Raw genomic sequence first — 22,418 nt, 5'->3', positions numbered from 1 at the left:
AGTGGAGAAGGCTCAGGTTTGAAATTAGGACACTGGTGCCGGGCGCAGTGGCTCACGCCTGTAATCTTAGCACTTTGGGAGGCAGAGGTGGGCAGATCACAAGGTCAAGAGATCGAGACCATCCTGGCCAACGCGGTGAAACCCCATCTCTACTAAAAATACAAAAATTAGCTGGGTGTGGTGGCACGCGCCTATAGTTCCAGCTACTCAGGAGGCTGAGGCAGGAGAATTGCTTGAACCCGGGAGGCGGAAGTTGCAGCAAGCCAAGATCGCGCCCCTGCACTCCAGCCTGGCGACAGAGTGAGACTCCGTCTCAAAAAAAAAAAAGAGAGAAATTAGAACTCTGACTTTTCTTGAGACTGCTGTGTGACTTTGGGCAAGTCGCTGCGTGTCTCTGAGACTCCATTTCCTCATCTAAGAGAAAAGCATCCCACTGAGATTTCTGACCCTGCTTTCAATTCTGGCCTCTGCCCCTAACTTGCTGTGTGGCCTTGAGCAAGTCCAGTTGCTGGGCTCCAGCTTGATTTTCCTTTTCTGTGAAATGGGGCCGCCCACAAAACTCATAACAAAGTGTTGAGGTTCCAACAAGCCGAAACCTGTGAAAAGCTTGTGTAAACCTCAGAGCCATACGTGGATGGTTGAAGGATCTATTTCGACAGCTCCAGGGAGCCGTGGGAGGGAAGCTGATGGCGGCTCTTGCTTTCTCCTACCTCCCAATCCTCCAGAAGACTGAGCAGCCTGGCGATCAAAGGTGATTGGGGCCTGCTGGCATGGAGGCCGGGCTCGGCAAAACCTGCTTCCTGGCCCCCTGCCCACCTCCCACCCACACCTGCTCCCAGGGTTAAGTGATATGTCTGCCTTGTGCACGAATCTCTGTTTAAACACTCGGTGTTTGGGGGGAACCCTCAACCCCTCAACTCCCACTCAGGAAGCTCTGAGACCCCACTGCTTTTCCCAAGACTGACAGCCAAGATCAGTTTGAATCATCTGCAACTTTATTCCAGAGCAGAAATAAGTCATTTTCTAACAATAAATATAAAAAAAATAATAAATTAAGATTCGAAAAAAATTTTCAACAAAACAAAATCATTAACACTGACAGAATAGAACCTGCTATCTACAGGGATGAGAGAAGGGGCCAACTGGGGCATGGGCAGGACACTCCTGCAGCACCGGCCCCCGGGTCCCCAGCTCAGGAATGTTTGACACAGGCCACCCTCTGTCCCCAGCCCTGACGGGAGCCCCTGCCACACACACACATTCTCTCCACAAAGTACAAAATATATATTTAAAAACCTCAACACAACCAAGCATCTTGCAAAGGCCCAGGAAAGCAAGGGTTTGGCCAGTCAGGGATGAGGACGGGGCCCGAGTGTCTAAAGAAGGCACTAGAGGGACGGGGACCGCTTTGGGTCTCGCCCAGTCAAGTTCACGGTCTGCCCTCTTAGTGTGAGAAAATGGAGCTTGAGGTACCCTGTTCACTTGGCACTGGGCCAAGCCCCCCCATCTCCTGAGATGGCCTCATGTGGGAGAAGACGAAGGGGAGGTCGGCTTGGGAATATCCTCTGTCTGTCCGAAGGCTGTGGCGGGGCTCCTGCTCCAGGGATGCTGGGGCGTGGCGGTGCCTGCTAAGTGCTCTGCTGTGTGTGCCTCGCAGGGAAAGAGGGCCCGGCCCAGTATCCACGGTCGTCTCCTCAGTTCAGGCCACGGTGTCATCCGAGACCCCTCAGCACAAGTTGCAGGGGGTATCAGTAGGAAAGAACTAGAAATAAATAAGGTCCCCAGTGGCCCAGCATGGCACAGCAGGAGGCCACTCTGTGTCTTCAAGTATTCTTGGCCGATGGGGCTCCAGGCCCTGTCGAGGCTCAGATGGGGATCCCCACCGTGTTCACCTGGTCCTTGAGTCCCAGCAGGCTGTAGGCGATGCGCTTCTGGTGGCCGGGCAGCCGCACCCCAATCCTCTTGATGTCGCTGTGGGCCCGGAGGGAGAGAGGGAGAGTTAGGGGCTAGAGCAGGGGAGGGGGCCGGGCTGGGCAGGGACAGGACTCGGTGGGCGGCAGGGGAGGGGAGTGGAGGGAAGCAGAGGAGGAGGGTGGAGAGGGGGCCTTGGGGACCTGTAGGGCAAGAGAGCTCTGGTTAGGTAGGCCTGGGAGAAGGAGCCACAGCCTAGAAGCTTGCCAAGGTGGCCCATCATCAACAAAGTTAGGAAAACGACAGAAGCCTCAACTCTGTACGATGCTTTAAAAAATAAAAATAAATCAAATCTTCTGAATTATCTGTGAGGCAGGTGCTCTTTTCATCCCCATTTTGCAGATTAAAGAACTGAGGTCAGAGAGGTGAAGTGACTTGTCCAAGGTCACACAGCTAGGAGGTGGAAGAGCTGGGAATCAAACCAGCTATGAACAAATGCCTCCCCTCCCCTCACCCCCAGTCTGTCCCCAGTGCCCCCAGCTCAGGCCTCCTTCCCAGGAACTCTCTAGGGATGTCACTCAAAGCCTCTCTGCCCAAGGTCTCTTCCCACCCGCTGCCTCATTTCTCCCCCACTCCTTCCAAGTTCCCACTGCTGGTCATGAAGGAAGGACTCGGGAAATACTTGAAGGGTTCAACTCCGCGAGTCTCCATGGGTGAAGCTTGCAGGTCACCAGATCCAGTGACTAGGAAGATGTCTTCCCTTGGGGGAACCTCAGTCTCCTCCCGTGTCAAATGGGAGCTACTGTCCATCTAGAGGGCGAGAAGCCTCAAAACCAGCGGCCGAAGGAGAAGGCAGCATCAGTTCCAGGTGGACAGATGTGCCCAGGAGCCCACAGCCCAGCTTTCCCACCCCCACAGGGTACACACTCTCCTGGGCCCCCCTTCCATGCCCCTCCGTCCCCTCATGAAATCACTTATGCTCCCAGGAACCTGTGAGGAGGGCATTTATTACTCACTTTGGGAGCTTTCTCCTCCACCGTCCTCACCCACTAGCCCAAACCCATGAAAACACCCAGGTTTTTACGGGCCGTCTTTTGGCTGTAAAGGGAGCTAATTATATGATGCAAGATTCTAGTTGCAGTTCTGCAGACATGACTTTCCCACAGGCTCCGGGAGCCCCGGGACAAGCGCAGAGCAGGGAAGGGCAGACCCAGGTGAGTGGGGGGGACTCCGGGACCTCCAGCAGAGGCTAGTGCTCCCTCAGCAGCAGGAAGGCCGGGACACTTGGGAGAACTTCCTATGCTACCCGCACGGGACGTTTCTAACCTGTTGGAGGTGCTGAAAAAGCAGCATTTTCCCACACACTTGAAGGTCTTGAATTATGGCCCCTGGACAAGCGCTCAGACCATGGAGAAGGAGACAGGACCCTGGCCCGACCCCAGATTTGCAGTTCCACAGGTGGAGCAGGGAGTCTGCATTTGGTTGAATCCCAGAAGAAACCTGACATCCGGTTGAAGAACCAGTGGGTTGTAAGCTCCAGGAGGACAAGTGCTGAGACCTCGTCATCTGGGCCCATCACCCCCACAGCCCCTGCTCCCGCCCCCACCCCTGCCCAGGGTCCAGGATAGACCTGGCACATAGTAGGTCCCCAAGGAGTGTCTGCTGCATGAATGAATGAGCGAATGAATGCTTTAGCAGAGATTGGGCCGTTGCTGGGCCACCTCTGGTCCCTCTTGCAAACAGCAGTGGTTAATCTCACAGGACGGGAACACAGTTTGCTTCTGAAGCCCTGTGTAGAAAACTCCAAGGCCATATACTCGGTGAGTTCCTACTGTGTTCTGGCCCTGGGTGCAGGGAGACGGGAGTGAGAAATGGCTCCTAGAGCCTCACGCATCAGATCATTCATTCATTCAGCAAGCATTCCTTCAGTACCAAGCCTATGCCAAGGACTCTGGAGACCCTAAGATCTACAACCTGTGCCCTCGACCCCCACACAGGATGCGGATGCTGCAGTCCCAGCTCTAGACAGAGCCTGGGATTGGGCTATTTTTCCGGGGTGCAACATCCACCCCTTTCATCAGCTGCTCACAAAACATCTGGGACCACTAGTCTAGCTAGAAACCCAACTGACTCCAAAATAGCACAAATGGAGAAGAGACAGTGGCTGTGGGACCCCAGAGGAACAGGCAGCTGGTCCCCTGGGAGGGACTCAAGGAGGCAGGAGGTTCAGAAGGGGAGGGGATGGGACACTGAAGCCTAAATCCTGATCCCAATGGGAAGGGCACACATTCCCCTGCAACCAGCTCGAAGTCTCCCATTGGGACCCATGGCGTGTGTAGACCCAGGCTTCAGGTTTTAAAAAGTCCTTTGAGATCCCCATTTATTTGAAAAGAGGCAGAGGAGAAGGAGGAGGCCTGCAGGCCCCAGCTCTGAGCACCAGCGGCTGGTGGGGGGGAGAGCGAATGACTTCCTGCCTTTATCCAGGCCCTTTCACAACAACGCACACTGCAGCACTCACATACACACACACAGCCTCCCTCCGTCCAAGACCGCCCCATCCCTGCTCGTGGGAAAGGAATTGGCGAGGAGCACCCCGAGCTATTTAGGGAAGCCTCTAAGAACATGTGTTTCCTATAAGCACTTCTCCTTGCCCTCAGCTCTGGTCACCAGAAGAAGGCTGTGTTGTCCTTGGTGGGAGCCCCTGGAGGGGCAAAGGGTCTTGTGGATGTTCCCAGGGAAAAGGAGAAAAGGAGGGGTCATTTGCACAGCACTAGAGGAGGAAAGCAAGGGAGTGGAGGAAAAGAGGAGAGCAACAAGGATTTAGCGCCTACTGTATACCAGGTGTGTCATCTGCACTGCACCCATGCAATCCCATCAAACTTGATCAAGGTCACCCACTAGGAAGTGGCAGATGCGGGACTTGAACCCAGGCATGTGTGCAGAGCCCAAGTCTGTAGTCCTGCTGCACTGGCTGGCAGCAAAAGATATCCTGTGATCCATCTCCCCTCCCTACGTCTCCCTGCCTCCCTCTGGTCAGCTCTGTCCCTGCCTGCTTCCCATCACGGACTGTCCCCTGAGAGGGACTGTGGCCTTGGCTAGCAGGTTGGAAGCCCAGCTGAGCAGTTTCCAAAGGCCCTAGAGAATGTTCATGAACAGGCTCAAATCCCAGAACTTCTGTGACCCAGAACCATGGGAGGCCCAGGTCATCCCATCCATACAGTTCCCAAAACCTCCCAGCCTCGGGGTCTGCTCCCACCATGACCTTGGGCCATGCACAAGCTGGGTTGTTGAAACCCGCCACTATTTTTAGAGGCACAAAAGGCTAAGAGGATAGTGTCTTCCCCCTCCTGGGACAGGAGGAGGTGTCTGTGCCAAGGCCATGCCGGGAAAAGTCTCAGTGCTGGAGCTGGGACGGAGAGAAGAAAGAGCTCCCATGGGGCAGCTAGACAAAGGGCCAAACCCAGGGCCAGCAGGGAGTACGTGGCACTTCTCAGCAGGTGGGACTGCAGGCTGAGAGCCAACCAAATGGAGAGAGGTGCCAGGGGTAGGCCAGGGGTTCAACTCTCCCCTGGGCAGCAAGTAGGGCATCTTGGAGAAGACTGCCCCAAGCTGGCCGTGTGACCTCAGGCAAGCCGGTAACATCTCAGCCTGTTTGTCTACCAGTGACCTCTCTGATCCCTGGGCTCTGGGACCCCGACTGACTGGGGCTGGAATCCTGCTCTGCCCCTAGTGGCTGTGGGACCCTGGGCGGGTCACTGCACTTCTCTGCATCTGTTTCTCACCTGCACCTGTTTCTCACCTGTTAACAGGACTCACCCTGCTGGGTTCTCATTCAAAGTGCTCAAGCAGAGACGGCACACAGCCCTCAGTAAACAGTAGCTACCATTATGATTACGGTTACTATTATTTCCCCACTCTGGTAAAGGATGTAGGAAGAGGAGGGAGCTGAGAGTGGGCGCCCAGAACTGCCAGCTGCTGGCAGAGTTCTGCCCTTGCCTTCCAAGGAGCCTCTTACCAGAAGAGAAAGAACGAAGAGAGGAGCATTGAGGGGCAGGGAAGAGGGTTGGGGGGCGTGGAGGCAGCCTCTGGAGTGGGAGGCAGCAGGGGTGGTGGGGGAACAGGAAGGGGCCTGACTCACTCGTTGGTCATCTGCACCACCTTCTCGATGGCAGTGTAGCCGGCCGCCATGAAGTGCTCCGTATACTGCTGCATCTTGATGGACTCCAGCCACTCGGACACCGTGCGGAAGGGCACCCCCTCCGAGCCACTTGTGCTGGGGAGCCGGATAGACACCCTGCAACCGGAAGCACTGCAGGTGAGGGGCTGCAGAACCCAGTCCACCCTGGGCCCCGCGCCTGCTGCTCCCTAACCTGGATGATTGACTCAGCTGCCCCGTGCCTCGGTTTCCTTATCTGGGCAACGGGGAAGCCCAGTCACATAGGGTTCAATGAGGCCTCCTGGCATGTTGGGAGCGCTCAGCATCTGTAACTACTGCTGCCCCTCCACTCCTACTAACAGGACCACCACCAATAACTACCAGATCATAAAACGCTACGAGCGGAGATTCCAGATCCCGAGGTCACGATCCCAGCCTGACCACTTCCAGCTATGTAAGATATTCAATCACCCTGTGTCTCAGTTTCCTCTTCTACAAAATGAGGATAATTTTGTAGAAGAGGACTCATCTCGTACGTTGTTTAAATGAATGAAAATGTATTAACTGTTCACACAGTGCCCTGCACCCTCAACATAAGCTGGTTGCTCCTATTAGGATTTCCGGGGTCATCGTGTCCAGTCTAAGTCAAGTCCACACATAACCTCTGAGCCCCCAGCACCCCTCAACTTCCCCTGGGTGGCCACTCTACCGAAGTGGTTCAGGAGTCTGCAGAAGGGAAATTGGGGTCATCATAGGCAGAGGGCACAGAACTCACCGGGGGTCGAAGTCAGCCAGGGTCTTGAGGGAGTCAGGGGCACGGATGAGCTTGTCCAGGATGCTGACGATGTCAGCAAACTTGGGGCGGCGGGCACGCTCCTGCTGCCAGCACTGCATCATGAGCTGGTAAATGGCGGAGGGGCAGTCCATGGGCGTGGGGAGCCGGAAGCCATCGTTGATTGCTTTCATCACCTGGCGGGGCATGAAGGTCAGGGGTGTTGTTGCAGAAAGCCACTGAAACCCTATACAGCCTCCAGCCTACGGAAGTGGGCTTCGGAGGGAAGGGAAACAGGAACATCCCAGAAACAGATGGGAAGGGTCTTTCTTGAGCTGACACCCAACCTTCAGAGCTGCCCAAAGGGCAAATGCTTAAGAGGCTGTGGCCAGAGTTCACTGGAAGGGACTTTTTTTTTTTTTTTGACTGAGACAGGGTCTCAGTCTGTCACCTAGGCTAGAGTGCAGTGGCACTATCAAACCTCATGGCAGCCTCAGCCTCCTGGGCTCAAATGATCCTCCCACCTCTGTCTCCTGAGTAGCTGAGACTACAGGCATGTGCCACCACGCCTTGGCTAATTTTTAAATTTTTTGTGCAGATGGGGTTTCATCATGTTGTCCAGGATGGTTTCGAATTCCTGAGCTCAAGTGATACTCCTGCCTCAGCCTCCCAAAGTGCTAGCATTACAGGCATGTGCCATGGCTCCCAGCTAGAAGGGACCCTGCTCCCTCACAGGGCACCAGGTAGCAGCCATACTGTGTGCCCTCAGCCCAGCCTCCCTCCCATCTCTCTTCTCCTCCTTCTCTTCATCTGGCTGCCTTATAGTGCCCTTGGTCTTGGCAGAGACGTGACCTCTTCTGAGAAGCTTCCCAGGTCACCAGGCTGAATAAGGCACCAAGCACACAGACACACACACACATGCATGCATGCACATGTGCACACACATGGATGCACACACACGCATGGACACATGGATACACACGCACACCCCACTCCTTGTTTCATCTCTGCACTCTCTGACCCAGCTCCTGGAACCGAGCACAAGGCCTGGCACGCAGTAGATCCTCAAGAAATATTTACGGGGCTGGGTGCGGTGGTTTACGCCTGTAATCCCAGCACTTTGGGAGGTGGAGGCGGGTGGATCACTTGAGGTGAGGAGATAGAGACCAGCCTGGCCAACATAGTGAAACCCCACCTCTACTAAAAATACAAAAATTAGCTGGGTGTGGTGGCGCATGCCTGTAATCCCAGATACTCGGGAGGCTGAGGCAGGAGAATTGCTTGAACCTGGGAGGTGGAGGTTGCAGTGAGCCGAGATCATGCCATTGCACTCCAGCCTGGGTGACATGAGCAAAACTCTGTCTCCAGAAAAAAAAAAAAAAGAAACATTTATGGAGCAAACCTAAGAAGGTTTGTCTAAACTCTCCTCTGCCCAGCCCCTGGAGTTTCAGATGAGTAAAGGCTTGAGTTCAGGTCCGGGCAGGTCTGGGGAGGGCAAGGGCACCCACCTCATGGTTGGACAGCTCCCAGTAGGGCCGCTCGCCATAGGTCATCACCTCCCACATGACAATGCCAAAGCTCCACACGTCACTGGCAGAGGTGAACTTGCGGTAGGAAATGGCCTCCGGAGCCGTCCAGCGGATCGGGATCTTGCCACCCTGCAGGGAACCCAGGCCTAGTCACCACTATCCCCTCTGGCTGGCCCCAGGACCATTGCAACCAGGCCCCAGGACCCCTCCCTGGACTCCTACAGGTGTTCCACCTCCTGAAGCCCATGCCCAGAAATACAGGCGAGAGGACACCAGGCAGGGCGAAGGCTGCTTCTCCCTTGAGGTCCCCTTCCCCAACTCACACTGGTGGTGTAGGTGGCCTCGGGGTCGTCCTCCAGCACGCGGGACAGGCCAAAGTCAGACACCTTGCAGACCAGGTTGCTGTTGACGAGGATGTTGCGGGCAGCCAGGTCACGATGCACATAGTTCATGTTGGCCAGGTACTTCATGCCAGCTGCGATGCCCCGCAGCATGCCCACCAGCTGCAGCACACTGAACTCGCCATCCTTCTCCTGCCGGAGCATGGGCACTCAGTTGCAGGCCAGCCCTGAACCTGCCAGGCCAGCCCTAGGCCCCATGACCAGGCATGCCCGCCCCATAACCCACATCCTTACCCGAAGGAACTTGTCCAGGGCCCCGTTCTCCATGAACTCAGTGATGATCATCATGGGCTTGTCTGTGGGGGGGGCACAGGTGAGAGGTAAGTGCGCCCGGGCATGTGGGAGAGGTGGGCACAGGTGAGAGGTAAGTGGGCCAGGGCGTGTGGGAGAGGTGGGTACAGGTGAGAGGTAAGTGCACCCGGGCATGTGGGAGAGGTGGGCACGGGTATGGGGCAAGGTGGGCACAGGTGTAGGAGAGGTGGGCACAGGTGTGAGAAGAGGTGGGAACAGGTGTGGGGAAGGGTGGGTACAGGTATGGGGAGAGGAGGGCACAGGTGTGGGGAAAGATGAACATGGGTGGAGGAGTGGGCACAGGTATGGGGAGAGGTGGGCACAGGTGTTGGGGAGGAGGTGGGTGCAGGTATCAGGGACAGGTGAGCACAGGTGTAGAGGAGGTGGGTACAGGTATGGGGAAAGGTGGGCACAGGTGGAGTGGGCACGGGTATGGGGAGAGGTGGGCTCAGGTATTGGGGAGGTGGGTGCAGGTGTAGAGGAGGTGGGCACAGGTATAGAGGAGGTGGGTGCAGGTGTAGAGGAGGTGGGCACAGGTATAGAGAAGGTGGGTGCAGGTATGGGGGGAAGGTGGGCACAGGTGTAGGGGAGGTGGGTGCAGGTATGGGGAGAGGTGGGCACAGGTGTGGACGAGGTGGGTGCAGGTATGGGGGAAGGTGGGCACAGGTATAGGAGAGGTGGGCACAGTCACAGACAGAGCCTCTGCTAGGTGGCCCCTCTCCACCCCATGTGGGCAGGCCCCAAGCCTCACATTTGGAGACGACGCCCTCCAGGCGGATGATGTTGTGATGGCTGAACTGGCCCATGATGCCAGCCTCACCAAGGAAGTCCACTCGCTGCTTCTCTGTGTAGCCAGCTTTCAGCGTCTTGATGGCCACGGGCACCTCCTTCTTCCCCGAGGATGTCTTCAGCGTGCCCTTGTACACCTCCCCAAACTCTCCTGTGGGCAGGCAGGGTCAGGGGAGCGCCCCAGTCAGGCCCGGCACGAGGGCTCCCACCCTGTGTCACCACCACTGCCTCCTCAGGGCCCCTCGGCAGCGGGCCGACCTCACCTGCTCCGATCACCTTCTGCCGAGTGACACAGGACGGATGGATCTCGGTGGTGAACTTCAACACAGCTTGGTTGGGGTCCTCATATGTGTGTGGGTCCACGTATGTCTTCAGGGGTTTCAGTTGTTCTGGAAGGAGAAGAGGTGGGGTCACAGGCAGCTCAGGAGGGGCCCCATGGGGGGTGCCCTGGAGTCAGAGAAGGTCATGTGATCTTCAGAGACTTAGACGAGGCTGTGGGGGATGGACCCCTCAGAGCTGCCCACGGAAGCCTGTGGCCCAACCTCAGTGAGCTGGGAACATCCTGGCTGCCCCCACCTCCCCCACAGAGCTGGGGACAGTGCCGGCAGGGCTGGGCCTGGAGTGGGGGCTGCATCTCACCTGACTTGGAGAAGTAAACGTCCTCCGGGGACTGGCGGGCACGCAGGTTCTTCCTCCTGAAACAGCCCCACAGGGAACCAAATGCAGGGAGGTCAGTGAGGTCTGCTCCGGCCAGGGAAGCCTCCTGACCCTACTTTGGTCCGAGGGGGACCTGGGTGCTCAGAACGCAGCCCAGTCCCCGCTGTCGCTGCCCAAGCTCCACTCTCAGGGCTGAGGGTGCAGAGAAGGCAGGTGGAGTGAGCCAGGACTCCCTCCCCGGGATCTAGGCCCCAGAATGGCCCCTTAAGCAGCGGTGAGGAAGGCATTCCCATTACAGCTACCCGGGGTTTCCTGCCTGCGTGTCCGGAGGAAGTGTGGACACATCATTAAAAACAAGAGCAGAGGTAATGAAGCCCGTGTCCTGGCCCCGCTGCGTGCCAGGCACTTCACTCTGGCTCGTATATCCTCGCACCATCCAGAGGCAGGGATTAGACTCGACTAGCGTCCTATGGGCCCCATGGTTCAGATGAGGAAACGGAGGTTCCTGCCCCATTTTCCCACCCAAGCCCATGAGGAGCCAGGGTATGGGCTCTGACGAACCTGCGGTGGATAAAGAAGCCAGCTCCTGCCAGCAGCAGAAGCAGGACCACACAGACAGCCACACCGCCAATCACCGCCAAGGAGCCAGATCCCTCCGGGGCTGGTGGAAGAAATCAGGTGATGACAAATCACAAATCTCAGCAACACCCGCGCTGCACCCAAGACACCTGGGCCCCCACTGTGTGCTGGGTGCTTGCACTTTTGCACTTGGGAAGGCTCCAGAGGGTACTTAGTCCCATTTCACAGACGGTCAAGCGGAGGCCTTCCCAAAGGTCTCACAGGAGGTACTGCAGGCGTGTGAGGCTCAAAGCTCTGGCTCTTTCTGCGATGCGGATTTGAACTTCCTCACATCACTGTCGTGAATTCACATCCCAGCTCCTCCACCCCTCAGCCCTCCATGCTTCCCTGTCCCCAGGCCTGGGGGCAGTCCCCGAAGGGCTGACAGAGAAAGGGGCATTTCTAAGTTCTTTGATTCACTTCCTTTCCCAAGATGTCTCAATTACTTGGTTCTGGGCCCTGGCCCAGTCCATGCCCAGGGTCCCCCAACTCACACAGTGTCTGGAATTCGTGCACCTTGCTGCCGGCCCCCTGGCCCTCCTGCGTCAGTGCCTGCACCTGGACCAGGTAGGTGGTGTCCGGAGCCAGGTCGTCCAGGGTCACGGAGAAACCCTCGGTGCGGCGTACATTGTAGCTGTTGGAGTCTCCCTGTGGGTGGGTGGCAGGCAGAGGAGCAGGCAGTGAGGGCAGGGCAGGGCAGGGGCCTTGGCTCAGCCCACTGGAGACCACCCTGAGCTAGCAAGGTGGCTTGCCTTTGTTAGCAAACTTGAGGCTCTTCTTACAGAGGAGGAAACTGAGACTCAGAATTAAGTGACTCACTCAAGGTCAGAACCACTAAATGCATGACCCAGGACTCAAACTCAAACCGAGCTGTGTGGGGTCCCCAAATTCTGCCCCTGTCCTCACCCTGACTGCCTCTTCCAAGGACACCATGTCTTCTCTCCTACAAATCTCTGCTGTGCTGCCTTGGGAGATGTAACCCCCTGGCAGACCCCAGGTCTCAGTTTCCCCATCTGCAGAAGAGTGCTTCTTCAGATGGCTGGGTGGTTTGGTGAGCATCTATGTGACCAGCCTGTCCCCTGCTCTCAGCCCAGCTAGAGCCAGCCCTGACCCTCTGGGAGTTACCTTCTTGCGGTAGGTGACCTCGTACTTCCACACGCGGCTCTGCTGCGGCGGGGGGATGCTCCAGGAGACGCTAAGCGAGGTGGTGCTGCGGCCCTCCAGTCTCACCTTGGGGGGCTCTGGGCAGGACAGGCAGTGGGGGAAGCAGGTAAGAAGCTGCCTGCGGGCAGGCAGGGTTTGTGGGGGACAAGTGGACGTGGAGCCAGATCCTCCACAGCCCAGATTCTTTTATTTTTTTGAGATAGGATCTCGCTCTGTCACCCAGGCTCGAGTGCAGTGGCACGATCTCGGCTCACTATAGCTTCGAACTCCTGTGCTCAAGTGATCCTCCTGCCTCAGCTTCCTGAATAGCTGGGGCTACAGACACATGCTACTGTACCTGGCTAATTTTTGTATGTTTTGTAGAGATGGGGTCTCCCTATGCTGCCCATGCTGGTCTCAAATGCCTGAGCTCAAGCAATCCTCCTGCCTCAGCCTCCCAAAATGCTGGGATTATGGGCGTGGTCACCACACCCAGCTCCCAGGCTCTTTAGATCCCAGTCTAGGATCCTAAACTTCCAGTTCCGGAGCACAGGACCTGAGTCCCAGGCCTCCACCCTGTCCCCATCACAGGGGCTGGCACATCAGAGGCGTCCCATATTTACGAGAGAATAAATAATAATAATAATAAAAGGCCAGGCACGGTGACTTACACCTGTAATCCCAGCACTGTGGGAGGCCAAGGCGGGAGGATCACCTGAGGTTGTGAGTTCGAGACCAGCTTGACCAACATGAAGAAACCCCGTCTCTACTAAAAATACAAAATTAGCTGGGTGTGGTGGCGCATGCCTGTAATCCTAGCTACTCGGGAGGCTGAGACAGGAGAATAGCTTGAACCCAGGAGGCAGAGGTTGCGGTGAACCGAGATCGTGCCATTGCACTCCAGCCCGGGCAACAAGAGCAAAACTCTGTCTCAAAAAAAAAAAAAAGAAGAAGAAGAAGAAATAACTTTTGCTGAATGCTATCTTTTTTCTCTCTCTCTTAAAGAAGAACTAACTTTTGCTGCATGCTTGCTTTTTTTTTTTTTTTTTTCTTTTGAGACGGAGTTTTGCTCTTGTTGCCCAGGCTGGAGTGCAATGGTACGATCTCAGCTCACTGCAACCTCCGCTCCCCAGGTTCAAGTGATTCTCCTGCCTCAGCCTCCCAAGTAGCTGGGATTACAGGCATGTACCACCACACCTGGCTAATTTTTTGTATTTTTAGTAGAGATGGGGTTTACTCCATGTTGGTCAGGCTGGTCTCGAACTCTCGACCTCAGGTGATCTGCCCACCTCAGCCTCCCAAAGTGCTGGGATTACAGGTGTAAGCCACCATACGCGGCCTCAATCCTCAATTATTATCCCACTTTACAGGTGAGAACACTGAGGCCCAGAGAGGTTAAGTAACCTGCCCACAGTCACAGAGCTCAGAAGCAGCTCTAGAGCAGGGATGTCCAATCTTTCAGCTTCTATGGGCCATAATGGAAGAAAAATTGTCTTGGGCCACACATAAAATACACCAACACTAACGACAGGTGATGACCTAAAAAAAATAAACAAATAAAAATTGCAGGCTGGGCACAGTGGCTCATGCCTGTAATCTCAGCACTTTGGGAGGCTGAGGCAGGCAGATCACGAGGTCAGGCGATCAAGACCAGCCTGGCCAACATAATGAAACCCCGTCTCTACTAAAAATACAAAAAATTAGCTGTGTGTGGTGGCACGTGCCTGTAATCCCAGCTACTCGGGAGGCTGAAGCAGGAGAATCGCTTGAACCCAGAAGGCAGAGACTGCAGTGAGCTCAGATCAAGCCACTGCACTCCAGCCTGGGCAACAGAGCGAGACTCTGTCTCAAAAAAAAAAAAAAGGAAAAAAAATTGCAAAAATAATCTCATAACGTTTTAAGAAAATTTACGAATTTGTGTTGGGCCGTATTCAATGTCGGCTGGGGCTGCATGTGGCCCACGGGTTGGACAAGCTTGCTCTAGAGACTGTGCCTTTAACCACATACTCTGCTGTCTCTCTCTAAACACACCCGAGCCCCAGGTGGCCGTCCTCCTTAAGCCCCACCTGGGCAGGCCCCATAGGGCACAGCTGCCACCCCTGGACCTCACCTGTCTGGTTGATGCTGACACTGGCAGTACGGAAGCTGCGGCTGGTCACCAGGCCTGAGACGCCGTTGCGGGCCTCTACGGTGAAGGTGTAGTTCATGTGAGGCTCCAGGTCGCTGACTGTCACACTGGTGCGGGTCAGTCCGTGTGGAGGCTCTGAGTAGCGCACACTAGACTCACATGGCCCACACTCCCCAGACTCGGGCCAGCACTGTTCGCAGGTGACGCTGTAGACGATGTCCTCGCGGCCCCCACTGTCCTGAGGGGGTGTCCAGCGCAGCTCCACCTTGGCACCCATGCCCACGGCCGTGAGGTAGTGTGGGGCGGAGGGGGGTCCTGCACAGACGGGAGGAGTCAGTGCTCTGCTGGACCCAGGCGGATATGTCACACGTCACCCTCAGTCACGCCACCCTGACCCACTGCAAGACTCACGTGTGCAGGGCATCGACATTGGGTCCTGAGGTGCCCGGAAGAAGCCTTCCTCACACTCGCAGGAGGTGGCACCCTCAGGGGATGGCAGCGTGTGCTCAGGGCACTCCAAGCAGGGGCTCTCAGACACCTCAAACTTAAAGAATCCAGGCGAGCAGGCTGGTGGGCACAGGACAGACAGAGCACGAGGACATCAGTTCAATCTGCTTCCACCCCACGTGACTGTCTCATTCCCTCACCAGGGACCCCTGCCCTGCAAACAGGTCAATAAATCTCTATGGACCTGTTTTCTCGTTGGCAAAATGTCTTGTGATGGAAAAATGCATGGCAAGAGCCTAGCATGTAGCAGGCACCCAGGAAGTGCTTCACACACATGCTGCATACCTTTGCTTCACTCCCCACTGGCTCCTGCAAGAAGCACCACACCCCTGAGCCTGGCATTTAAGGCCATACCTTGCCTTTCAGCTAACCAAGAATCCCATCACAGCCTAGCTAAGCACTTCACCAAGCACGCTGCCCACCGGCCTCATTCCCATTCATCCGTGCAGACTAGCCTGTCAGGTCCCCACCTGGGTAGCTGAGAGCTGCCCAGGGCTATGACTGCCTCTTCTTGACCGTGTGTATTTGTTGACTGTCACCACCACCCTGACTCACTGGCCAGCCTCATCAATTCAGGATGCCATTCCTGCAGGTGTTCCCTCCAGCCCAGGACCTGCCCGCCTTTCCATTCGGGGCTGACCAGGAAGCAGGAAAGGCCAAGCCCCCCGGCATTTTCTCTGGCTCTGCTTCCAGGACCGAGTCATATCCGCCACTCACAAGAACAGCCAGGAAGTGACTCTTCCTCCCCCAGTGGCCAGTCCTGTCCTGGCCCAGCAGTCTGGGGGCTCAGACACCTGACTCCGGGGGCTTCTTCCTCCCACCACCCTATCCTGTCTCATCCCACCGCTGCCCTAAGCCCCTTCCTGGCCCTACAGGCAGGAAGCTGCCCAGACACAGGGCTCATGGTGCAGGGCTGTCCAGGGCTTGGGCAGCTGCTGAAGTGGACAGGGTGAGTAGAGGCCACCCTAGGGAGCTCCCCCAACAACCCTACAATACTAATCCTTCAGATTGTTCTGGTGAGAGGGTCCCGAGACACCTCCAACCTCAGCACCACGTTCGCCACACACACAATGATCCTCTGCTCTGTGTCTGGCCCAGCCCCAGTGCTGGGTATGCACCAAGATGAAAACAAACCCCTGATCTCAGGGAGCAGAAGCACCTGACAAGGTCTGCAAGACAGAGGGAGGAAACAAGCTAAGAGCTAAGGGGGTGGAGGAGGGGAAACAACCTTGGCCAGGAAGTCTGAGAAGTCACAGGGGACATTTTGGTTGGGGTTCAGAGGCTGCATAAGAGTTCAGCAGGGGAGTGATAGCTATTGGGAGAGGGAGTTAGGAGTGAGAAAGAGCATGACTAATACGGAAGGTATGAGTGGGTTTGTGGGCACAAATGTGGGGAGCAACAAGCAATAAAGCAGTTGAGAATGCCAGGCCAAGCAGCTGGGACTTTATCCTGGAGGCAATGGAAAGCTGCTGGAGGTCTGATGTGGGGAGGTCAGATTCCTGCCTTCAGGAAAAATCTGTGCCTGGAGGCAGCTTTTGTCCAAGACCCTGGGGACAGCCTGGCTCCTAATAGCCTAAGGACAACCCTCTCCAGGGAAGCCAATTTCAAGTGCCCTGGCCCAAGCAGGCCGGGTAACTCTCAGGAGCAGAGTCTGGAGCGAAGACTCTCTTTGTCCAGTCCCCTGTGTGAGCAGAGGTGGGGAGGGGGACCAGGAGTCAGGGCAACAGGACTCAAAGGACACCCAGCTCCGTAAGGTGCCAGATTGTGACTTCCTGCTAATGACTCTGCTCTCAGAACCAGGCTGCATCCCTGTCCCCTCCCCACCCTGGCCCAGGGACCACACAAACAGCCACTCTCACCTCCTCGGCCCATCCTGCTTCTGCAGACCCTCAGCATTGGCCCTGCGAGAGCTCAAGCACACAGCCAGGGAAGGGGGCTTGTCCTGGGTCACGCAGCAGGACAGAGGAGGCCCGGGGCCCGACTCCTGCTCTGCACAGAGCCTGAAGTCCCAGTGACAGTGACCGCAAATAAGCACCTACTGTGCGCAGGGCTCGGGCTGAGCATTTTACACTCATTTAGTCCTCACAATAGACCTGCTATATACAGGCACTATTAGCGCTCGTTCCACTTTGGAGGTGAAGAGAGACAAAAAACCTTGCCTGAAGTCACCAAGCTCCCAAGACAGGAAATCAGAACTCAAACTTAGGATGTCTGATTTTCAGCCTCTCTCCTCTCCCACTCCTTTTTCTTTCTTTTTTTTTTTCTTTTCTTTTTTCTTTTTTTTGTTTTTGAGATGCAGTCTCGCTCTGTTGCCCAGGCTGGAGTGCAGTGGTGGGATCTCAGCTCACTGCAACCTCTGCCTCCTGGGTTCAAGCAATTCTCCTGCCTCAGCCTCCTGAGTAGCTGGAACTACAGGCACCCGCCATCACGCCTGGCTAATGTTTGTATTTTTAGTAGAGATGCAAGCTGGTCTTGAACTCCTGGCCTCAAGTGATTCACCCGTCTCGGCCTCCCAAAGTGCTGGGATTACAGGCGTGAGCCACCGCACTGGGCCTCTTTTCCCACTTCTGTTCTTAGGAACACTTCAATTTGGAGCAAAGAGCAATCAACATTCTGAAACAAGCCTGAAGAGACAGGAGATAAGGCCTGATCCACTTCAAAAGCCAGACGCTCCCCACTAATCTCAGAGCAGCTGTGGGTCTCTGTGTTGTGGAGGGAGGGGGAGGGCATTGCCCACCACAGATCTGGGCACTTTTGTGTCTGTGAGCAGAGAAGTGTAGAATCCAGCCCAGGGGGTTGGTTGGGTGGCTAAAGCGGTCTTCTTCAAGCCCCAAATGTCTTTCAAGTCTCCTATTGTATTTGTGAAACCCATGAGTATATTGCATCCCTCCCCATAACATACCTGCATGATACAAAAATAGCTCTCTCCTCCCCCAGATCTTTGAGCAAAACTGAGACTCCAGAAAGCCGGGCCGTGTTTATCCTGGGGTTTCAATTCCCCCAAATGCCCTGACTTGTCTGCTGAGGAGACTTCACCTGGCTAAGTGCTGGCTCCAGGTGGTCCAGGGCCAGCAGACTTGGGAAGCTCGGGGGCGTTCCCAGCTCAGGCTCTCAGGCCAGGCAGGGGCCATAAACCCCCACAGCCCGGCTCGGACCCACTGAAGGCTTTAGCAAACCCTCACAATGCCCCGACTCCCCACCGTGCGGCTGCTCCTATGCCAAGAGGAGGAAGTGGGGGAAGAGATGGGCTCTTTGGCCCCAGCGCCCGGGGGTGGCTTGCCTGCTGCCGCCAGGAAAGAGGGAATTTGGAGAGATTTCCGCTGCGGATGTGCCAGATAATACAGTGGAGAGGCAGCGTCAACAGGGCATGTGCCTGCCCGACGAGATGTGCTTCCCCTCCTCCAACCACAGAGCTACCAGGGCCTGTCTCCAGGACCCCGCCAGAGTTTCCAAGTACTCAGGGGTCTCAGAGTTCATGAGTAGGACACCAGCAAGCCCCTGTGTTCTTCCTGACTTTATCTAGTTGGATTTCCTGGCATTCTGGGCGGGCAAGTGGGGACAGGGGTCACACACACTCAAACACACCCATATACACCAAATACCTACTGTTCCTTAGCCAACCAGCAAACTCCTATGCATCCTTTAATACCCAGCTTAAGCTCCTCTACACAGCCCTCCCAGACTGCCCAATTCCTGGCCCCCCTGACCCCCATTAGGGCATCTATTAATCTTATGTTTACCAAATAGAAATGTGCACTTCATATGTGTCTGGCACAATGTTGGGTGCTAGGATATGATGGTGAGACAGATAAAGGGGAATTCATAACTTGGCTTTCATGTTCCATTAGAAATTATTCCTGCATGTATCAGGAGCTTCTGTGAGAGTAGCAGCTCCTGAGGAGCAGGAATGGAGACCAATTTATCTGTATCCCATGGCCCAGTGGTGCTCAGTTAATGTTTGCTGAATGGAAGGACAGACGGATGGATGTGGATGGATGGATGGATGGATGGATGGATGGATGGATGGATAGATGGGTGGGTTGGTGGGCGGATGGGTAGATGAGTGTGTGGATGGATGGATGGGTGGATGAATGGACGAATGGCTGGAGAGGGTATGAGTGGGTGGATGAATGGACAGATGAATGGACAAGTGGATGTTTGGGTTGGTGGGTGGACGGGTGGATGAGTGGGTGGGTGGATGGAAGGATGGATGGATGGGTGGAGGGGTGGACGGATGGATGGATAGATGGGTGGGGAGGATGGACAGATGAATGGACAAGTGGATGGGTGGGTTGGTGGGTAGACAGGTGGATAAGTGGATGGATGGATAAGGGATGGATAGGTGGGTGGGTGGGTGGAGGGATGGATGGATGGATGGATGGATGTGGAGGATGGACAGATAAATGGACAAGTGGATGGGTGGGTTGGCGGGTGGACAGGTGGATGAGTGGGTGGATGGATGAGGGATGGATAGGTAGGTGGGTGGGTGGAGGGGTGGATGGATGGATGGGTGAGGGGATGGGTGGAGGGGTGGATGGATGGATGGGTGGAGGGGGGTATGAGTGGGTGGATGGATGGATGGGTGGAGGGGGGTATGAGTGGGTGGATGGATGGACAGATGAATGGACAAGTGGATGGGTAGTTTGGTGGGTTGGCAGGTAGATGAGTGAATGGATGGATGATGGATGGATGGATGGATGGTGGATGGATGGATGGATGGTGGATGGAAGAGTGAGTGGGAGAGAGAATGGATGGCAAACCTACCATGTACACATGAAATATGCACTCCAGGGCCAGAGAAGTGAGCAGTGTTTCAGCGCCCAGAGAGACACTGTGGAGAAGGTCCACCAGAATGCCTACTTGCCTTGCACAAGAGCCTAACTTTGGCACACCTGTGGCACACCTGTGGAGAGCTGTTCTGGCCCCGGTTGTCTGGCAGGCCTGGGCCACTCCGAGCAGGGGAACTGGGGCACAGTGGCTGCACCTCCGGCTATACCCTGGTTTTTCCAGTTCCTGATGCCCGCCCCTTAGGTGGCAGCATGAAGTGACTCAGGGACAGACGCCCTTATCATGACGCAAGTCCAGCCCCCAGTGGAGCCCCTCATCCCAAGGCACAGCCACCTCCCAGGCTGGCAGTGGCAAGGTTGTGAGGTCAAGAGGTCATGGTGGCAATTTACCTAGGGCTAGTCACCGCCCAAGCCCGGCCCAGCAGGCGACTGCAGGAACCACCTTGGCCCAAGGATGTGGAGCTTGGACTTTGTCTCTGGGCCCTGACAGACGGCAAATGGTGACCTATGGGTTACTGACCCAGCAAATAAGGGAGCTGACAACCTCAGGCCCTGGTGGCTTCTTGTTCCCAGCAGGCCCTGTCGTCCCTGCAGAAGGGGGGCTGCCCCCAGGGCCCGATGGCTGCCAGCACCCTGTCCCTTCCACACACACCCTAAGGAGCTATCTGCAGGCACATTCCTCCACCATTGATAAGCACCGCTCCCCACCCCAGCCCCCGCTCCCCACCTCAGCCCCCGCCTCCCGCTCCCATCCTGCCACCAGCCTTTCATCTTCTGTTTGCTTTCCCTCGCCTCCTTCCTTCCGTTCTGGGGACCCACTTACCTCCAGGAGGGAGAAAGGGAGGGTGAGAGGGAGGGAGAAGCCGGTGCCCGCCCAGCGGAGCTGCCAGCACCTAGCTTTGCCCTCAGTGTGAGCTGAGGGTGGGGCAGACAGGGCACGGAGGTGAGAGATACCACGGGGGGCTGGGGGTGCTGCCACCATGGTCCCACCTCTGTAGGCCAGAAGAAACATCACAGAAATAAGGCCCAGTGAGACTTCCCAAGGAGGGGACAAGCCTTCGAGCCACAGTCAGCAGCTCCCAGAGTCCCCCACCTGGGGAACCACCCATGATGTGATGAAACAGGAATCCTGCCACGGCCCCCACCACGGCCCGAGACCACCCTGTCTAAAGACCGCCTTCACCAGAGCCATACCCTGGCTAGGGGCTCCTCCCTGTCAGCTCTGGACCTTAGGCCACTTGGGCTGCAAGCAGTGAGACCTCTCCTCACCACACTTGAGTCACACAGTCAACAGCTTCCCCGGGGTTCAGACTGAGCCCCAGTGGGAAACCACAGGAGGGAAGCTCAGATCACCAGGTTGGCAGCATCCTTCAGGGCCACAGGTCCAGCCCACTCATTTTACAGATTGGGGTGGGACCCCGAGGGGACGTGCTATGGTCATACAGCCTGTGGGTGGAAGGACACACATCAGGGGCAACTGCCTTCCTGTACCAGGCCCCCGTTCTTTTGGTGACTGTTCACTGCTTCCTCTCTGGACCTCAGTTTCCTCATCTGTAAAATGGGGATCAAGTCCTCATCCTCTTCGGGTTGTGTGTGAAGAAAGAAGAAAGCCCTGATTATGAGATGTTCAACATGGTGCCTGGAATGGGGTGTCCCTATGAACCGGGGGATCATGAAACAGTAGGGAGGGGACATCCCCAAGGGGCTGGGCCCCCTGAGGGAGCAGGAGCCTCTCAGGAGGGAATCTCCAACCCCCCACAACCCCAGTTCTGGCCTCCCAGCTGTTCAGCTGAGCTGCTGGCCAAGACCGCTGGCCACCTGCTCACCTGGCCAGCGGTCCCCAGGGCTGAGGCGCCAGCAGGGGCCCCGCCAGTTCAGCTGCTGAAGCCAGCACAGGAAGCGGAGACAGGGAGACAAAGCAGCCCCCAGGGACAGCGGTCAGCCCGAGTGACTCCACTGTCCGTCCAGCAGGCAGGGCCAGAGGCAGGGAGGGGGAACCAAGGGAAGCTGGCTCATTCCTGACATAGTTCACGGGAGCGCTCCGGGCAGCGTGCCCACCTGCCGCACACAGCACCTGGGAGGTGCCTCCCTTCCTCTGTCCACTTAACTCTTTCCTGAGCTCCAGGCTTCCTGGGGAAAGAACCCTGAGGAGAAACGGACAAGCTGGGAATAACCTAGACAAGGTGTCAGGTGACCTCAGGGTGCCCCGCCTTGCTCTGGGTCTGGTTTGTCACCAGGAGGAGCCCCAGTGAAAGAATCTGGGTCTCCAGGCCTGGGGAGGGTCCAGCAGGGAGGGCAGACCCTGTGCCTCCCTCTGGTTCTCCCTCAATGTGCCCAGCAGTGCCCTCTCCAGGACCCCTGCCTCCAACAGAGCCCCCAAGCCCCTGCAACAGACCCTGCCATCCCCAGGACTGGCCAGAGAGCCTACCCCAGGGCCAGGAGCTGAGTCAGGGATTCCAAAGGAACTGGTCACTTCCCGCCCCGTTTCCTGACCCATCCTGCAGCCTGGGCACCGCTGCGCTGCCTGGATTCAGATCCTGATGCAGCCACATCTTAGCTGTGTGACTTCAGGCAAGCCTCTTTACCTCTCTGAACCTCAGTTTCCTCATCTATCAAATGGGATTGATCACAGTCCCTGCCGCACAGAAAGGCAGTGTGGATTCCACTCGCACGTCTGATAAAGTGCTTGCTTGGCTCAGCGCCTGCCCCTCCGACGGCTCCTGTCTACG

The 22,418-nt window shown here is 56.3% G+C and overlaps 1 protein-coding gene across 2 annotated transcripts in view; it reads right to left on the bottom strand.

The window, feature by feature from the left end:
• Positions 1 to 973: 973 nt before the first annotated feature.
• The window catches only part of LOC105473227 (EPH receptor A2), a 31,422-nt gene continuing 9,977 nt past the window's right edge, over positions 974 to 22,418 (bottom strand). For both annotated transcript variants that reach the window (XM_011726912.2, XM_011726914.3), the window contains exons 4-17: positions 14,807 to 14,962; positions 14,378 to 14,710; positions 12,250 to 12,365; positions 11,619 to 11,772; positions 11,068 to 11,167; positions 10,489 to 10,544; positions 10,113 to 10,238; positions 9,812 to 10,000; positions 9,004 to 9,065; positions 8,692 to 8,901; positions 8,348 to 8,497; positions 6,843 to 7,036; positions 6,050 to 6,205; positions 974 to 1,971 (exon numbers count right to left, since the gene is read on the bottom strand). In XM_011726912.2, the coding sequence (XP_011725214.1) occupies positions 1,866 to 1,971; positions 6,050 to 6,205; positions 6,843 to 7,036; positions 8,348 to 8,497; positions 8,692 to 8,901; positions 9,004 to 9,065; positions 9,812 to 10,000; positions 10,113 to 10,238; positions 10,489 to 10,544; positions 11,068 to 11,167; positions 11,619 to 11,772; positions 12,250 to 12,365; positions 14,378 to 14,710; positions 14,807 to 14,962 (2,108 nt within the window). In that variant the 3' untranslated portion in view covers positions 974 to 1,865. The remainder of the gene's footprint in view (positions 1,972 to 6,049; positions 6,206 to 6,842; positions 7,037 to 8,347; positions 8,498 to 8,691; positions 8,902 to 9,003; positions 9,066 to 9,811; positions 10,001 to 10,112; positions 10,239 to 10,488; positions 10,545 to 11,067; positions 11,168 to 11,618; positions 11,773 to 12,249; positions 12,366 to 14,377; positions 14,711 to 14,806; positions 14,963 to 22,418) is intronic.

The sequence above is a fragment of the Macaca nemestrina genome, chromosome 1, assembly GCF_043159975.1.
Source record: "Macaca nemestrina isolate mMacNem1 chromosome 1, mMacNem.hap1, whole genome shotgun sequence".
Taxonomy (NCBI): Eukaryota; Metazoa; Chordata; class Mammalia; order Primates; family Cercopithecidae; genus Macaca; species Macaca nemestrina.
Note: the sequence above shows the minus strand (reverse complement) of the source record. Positions and strands in the feature narration are given on the sequence as shown.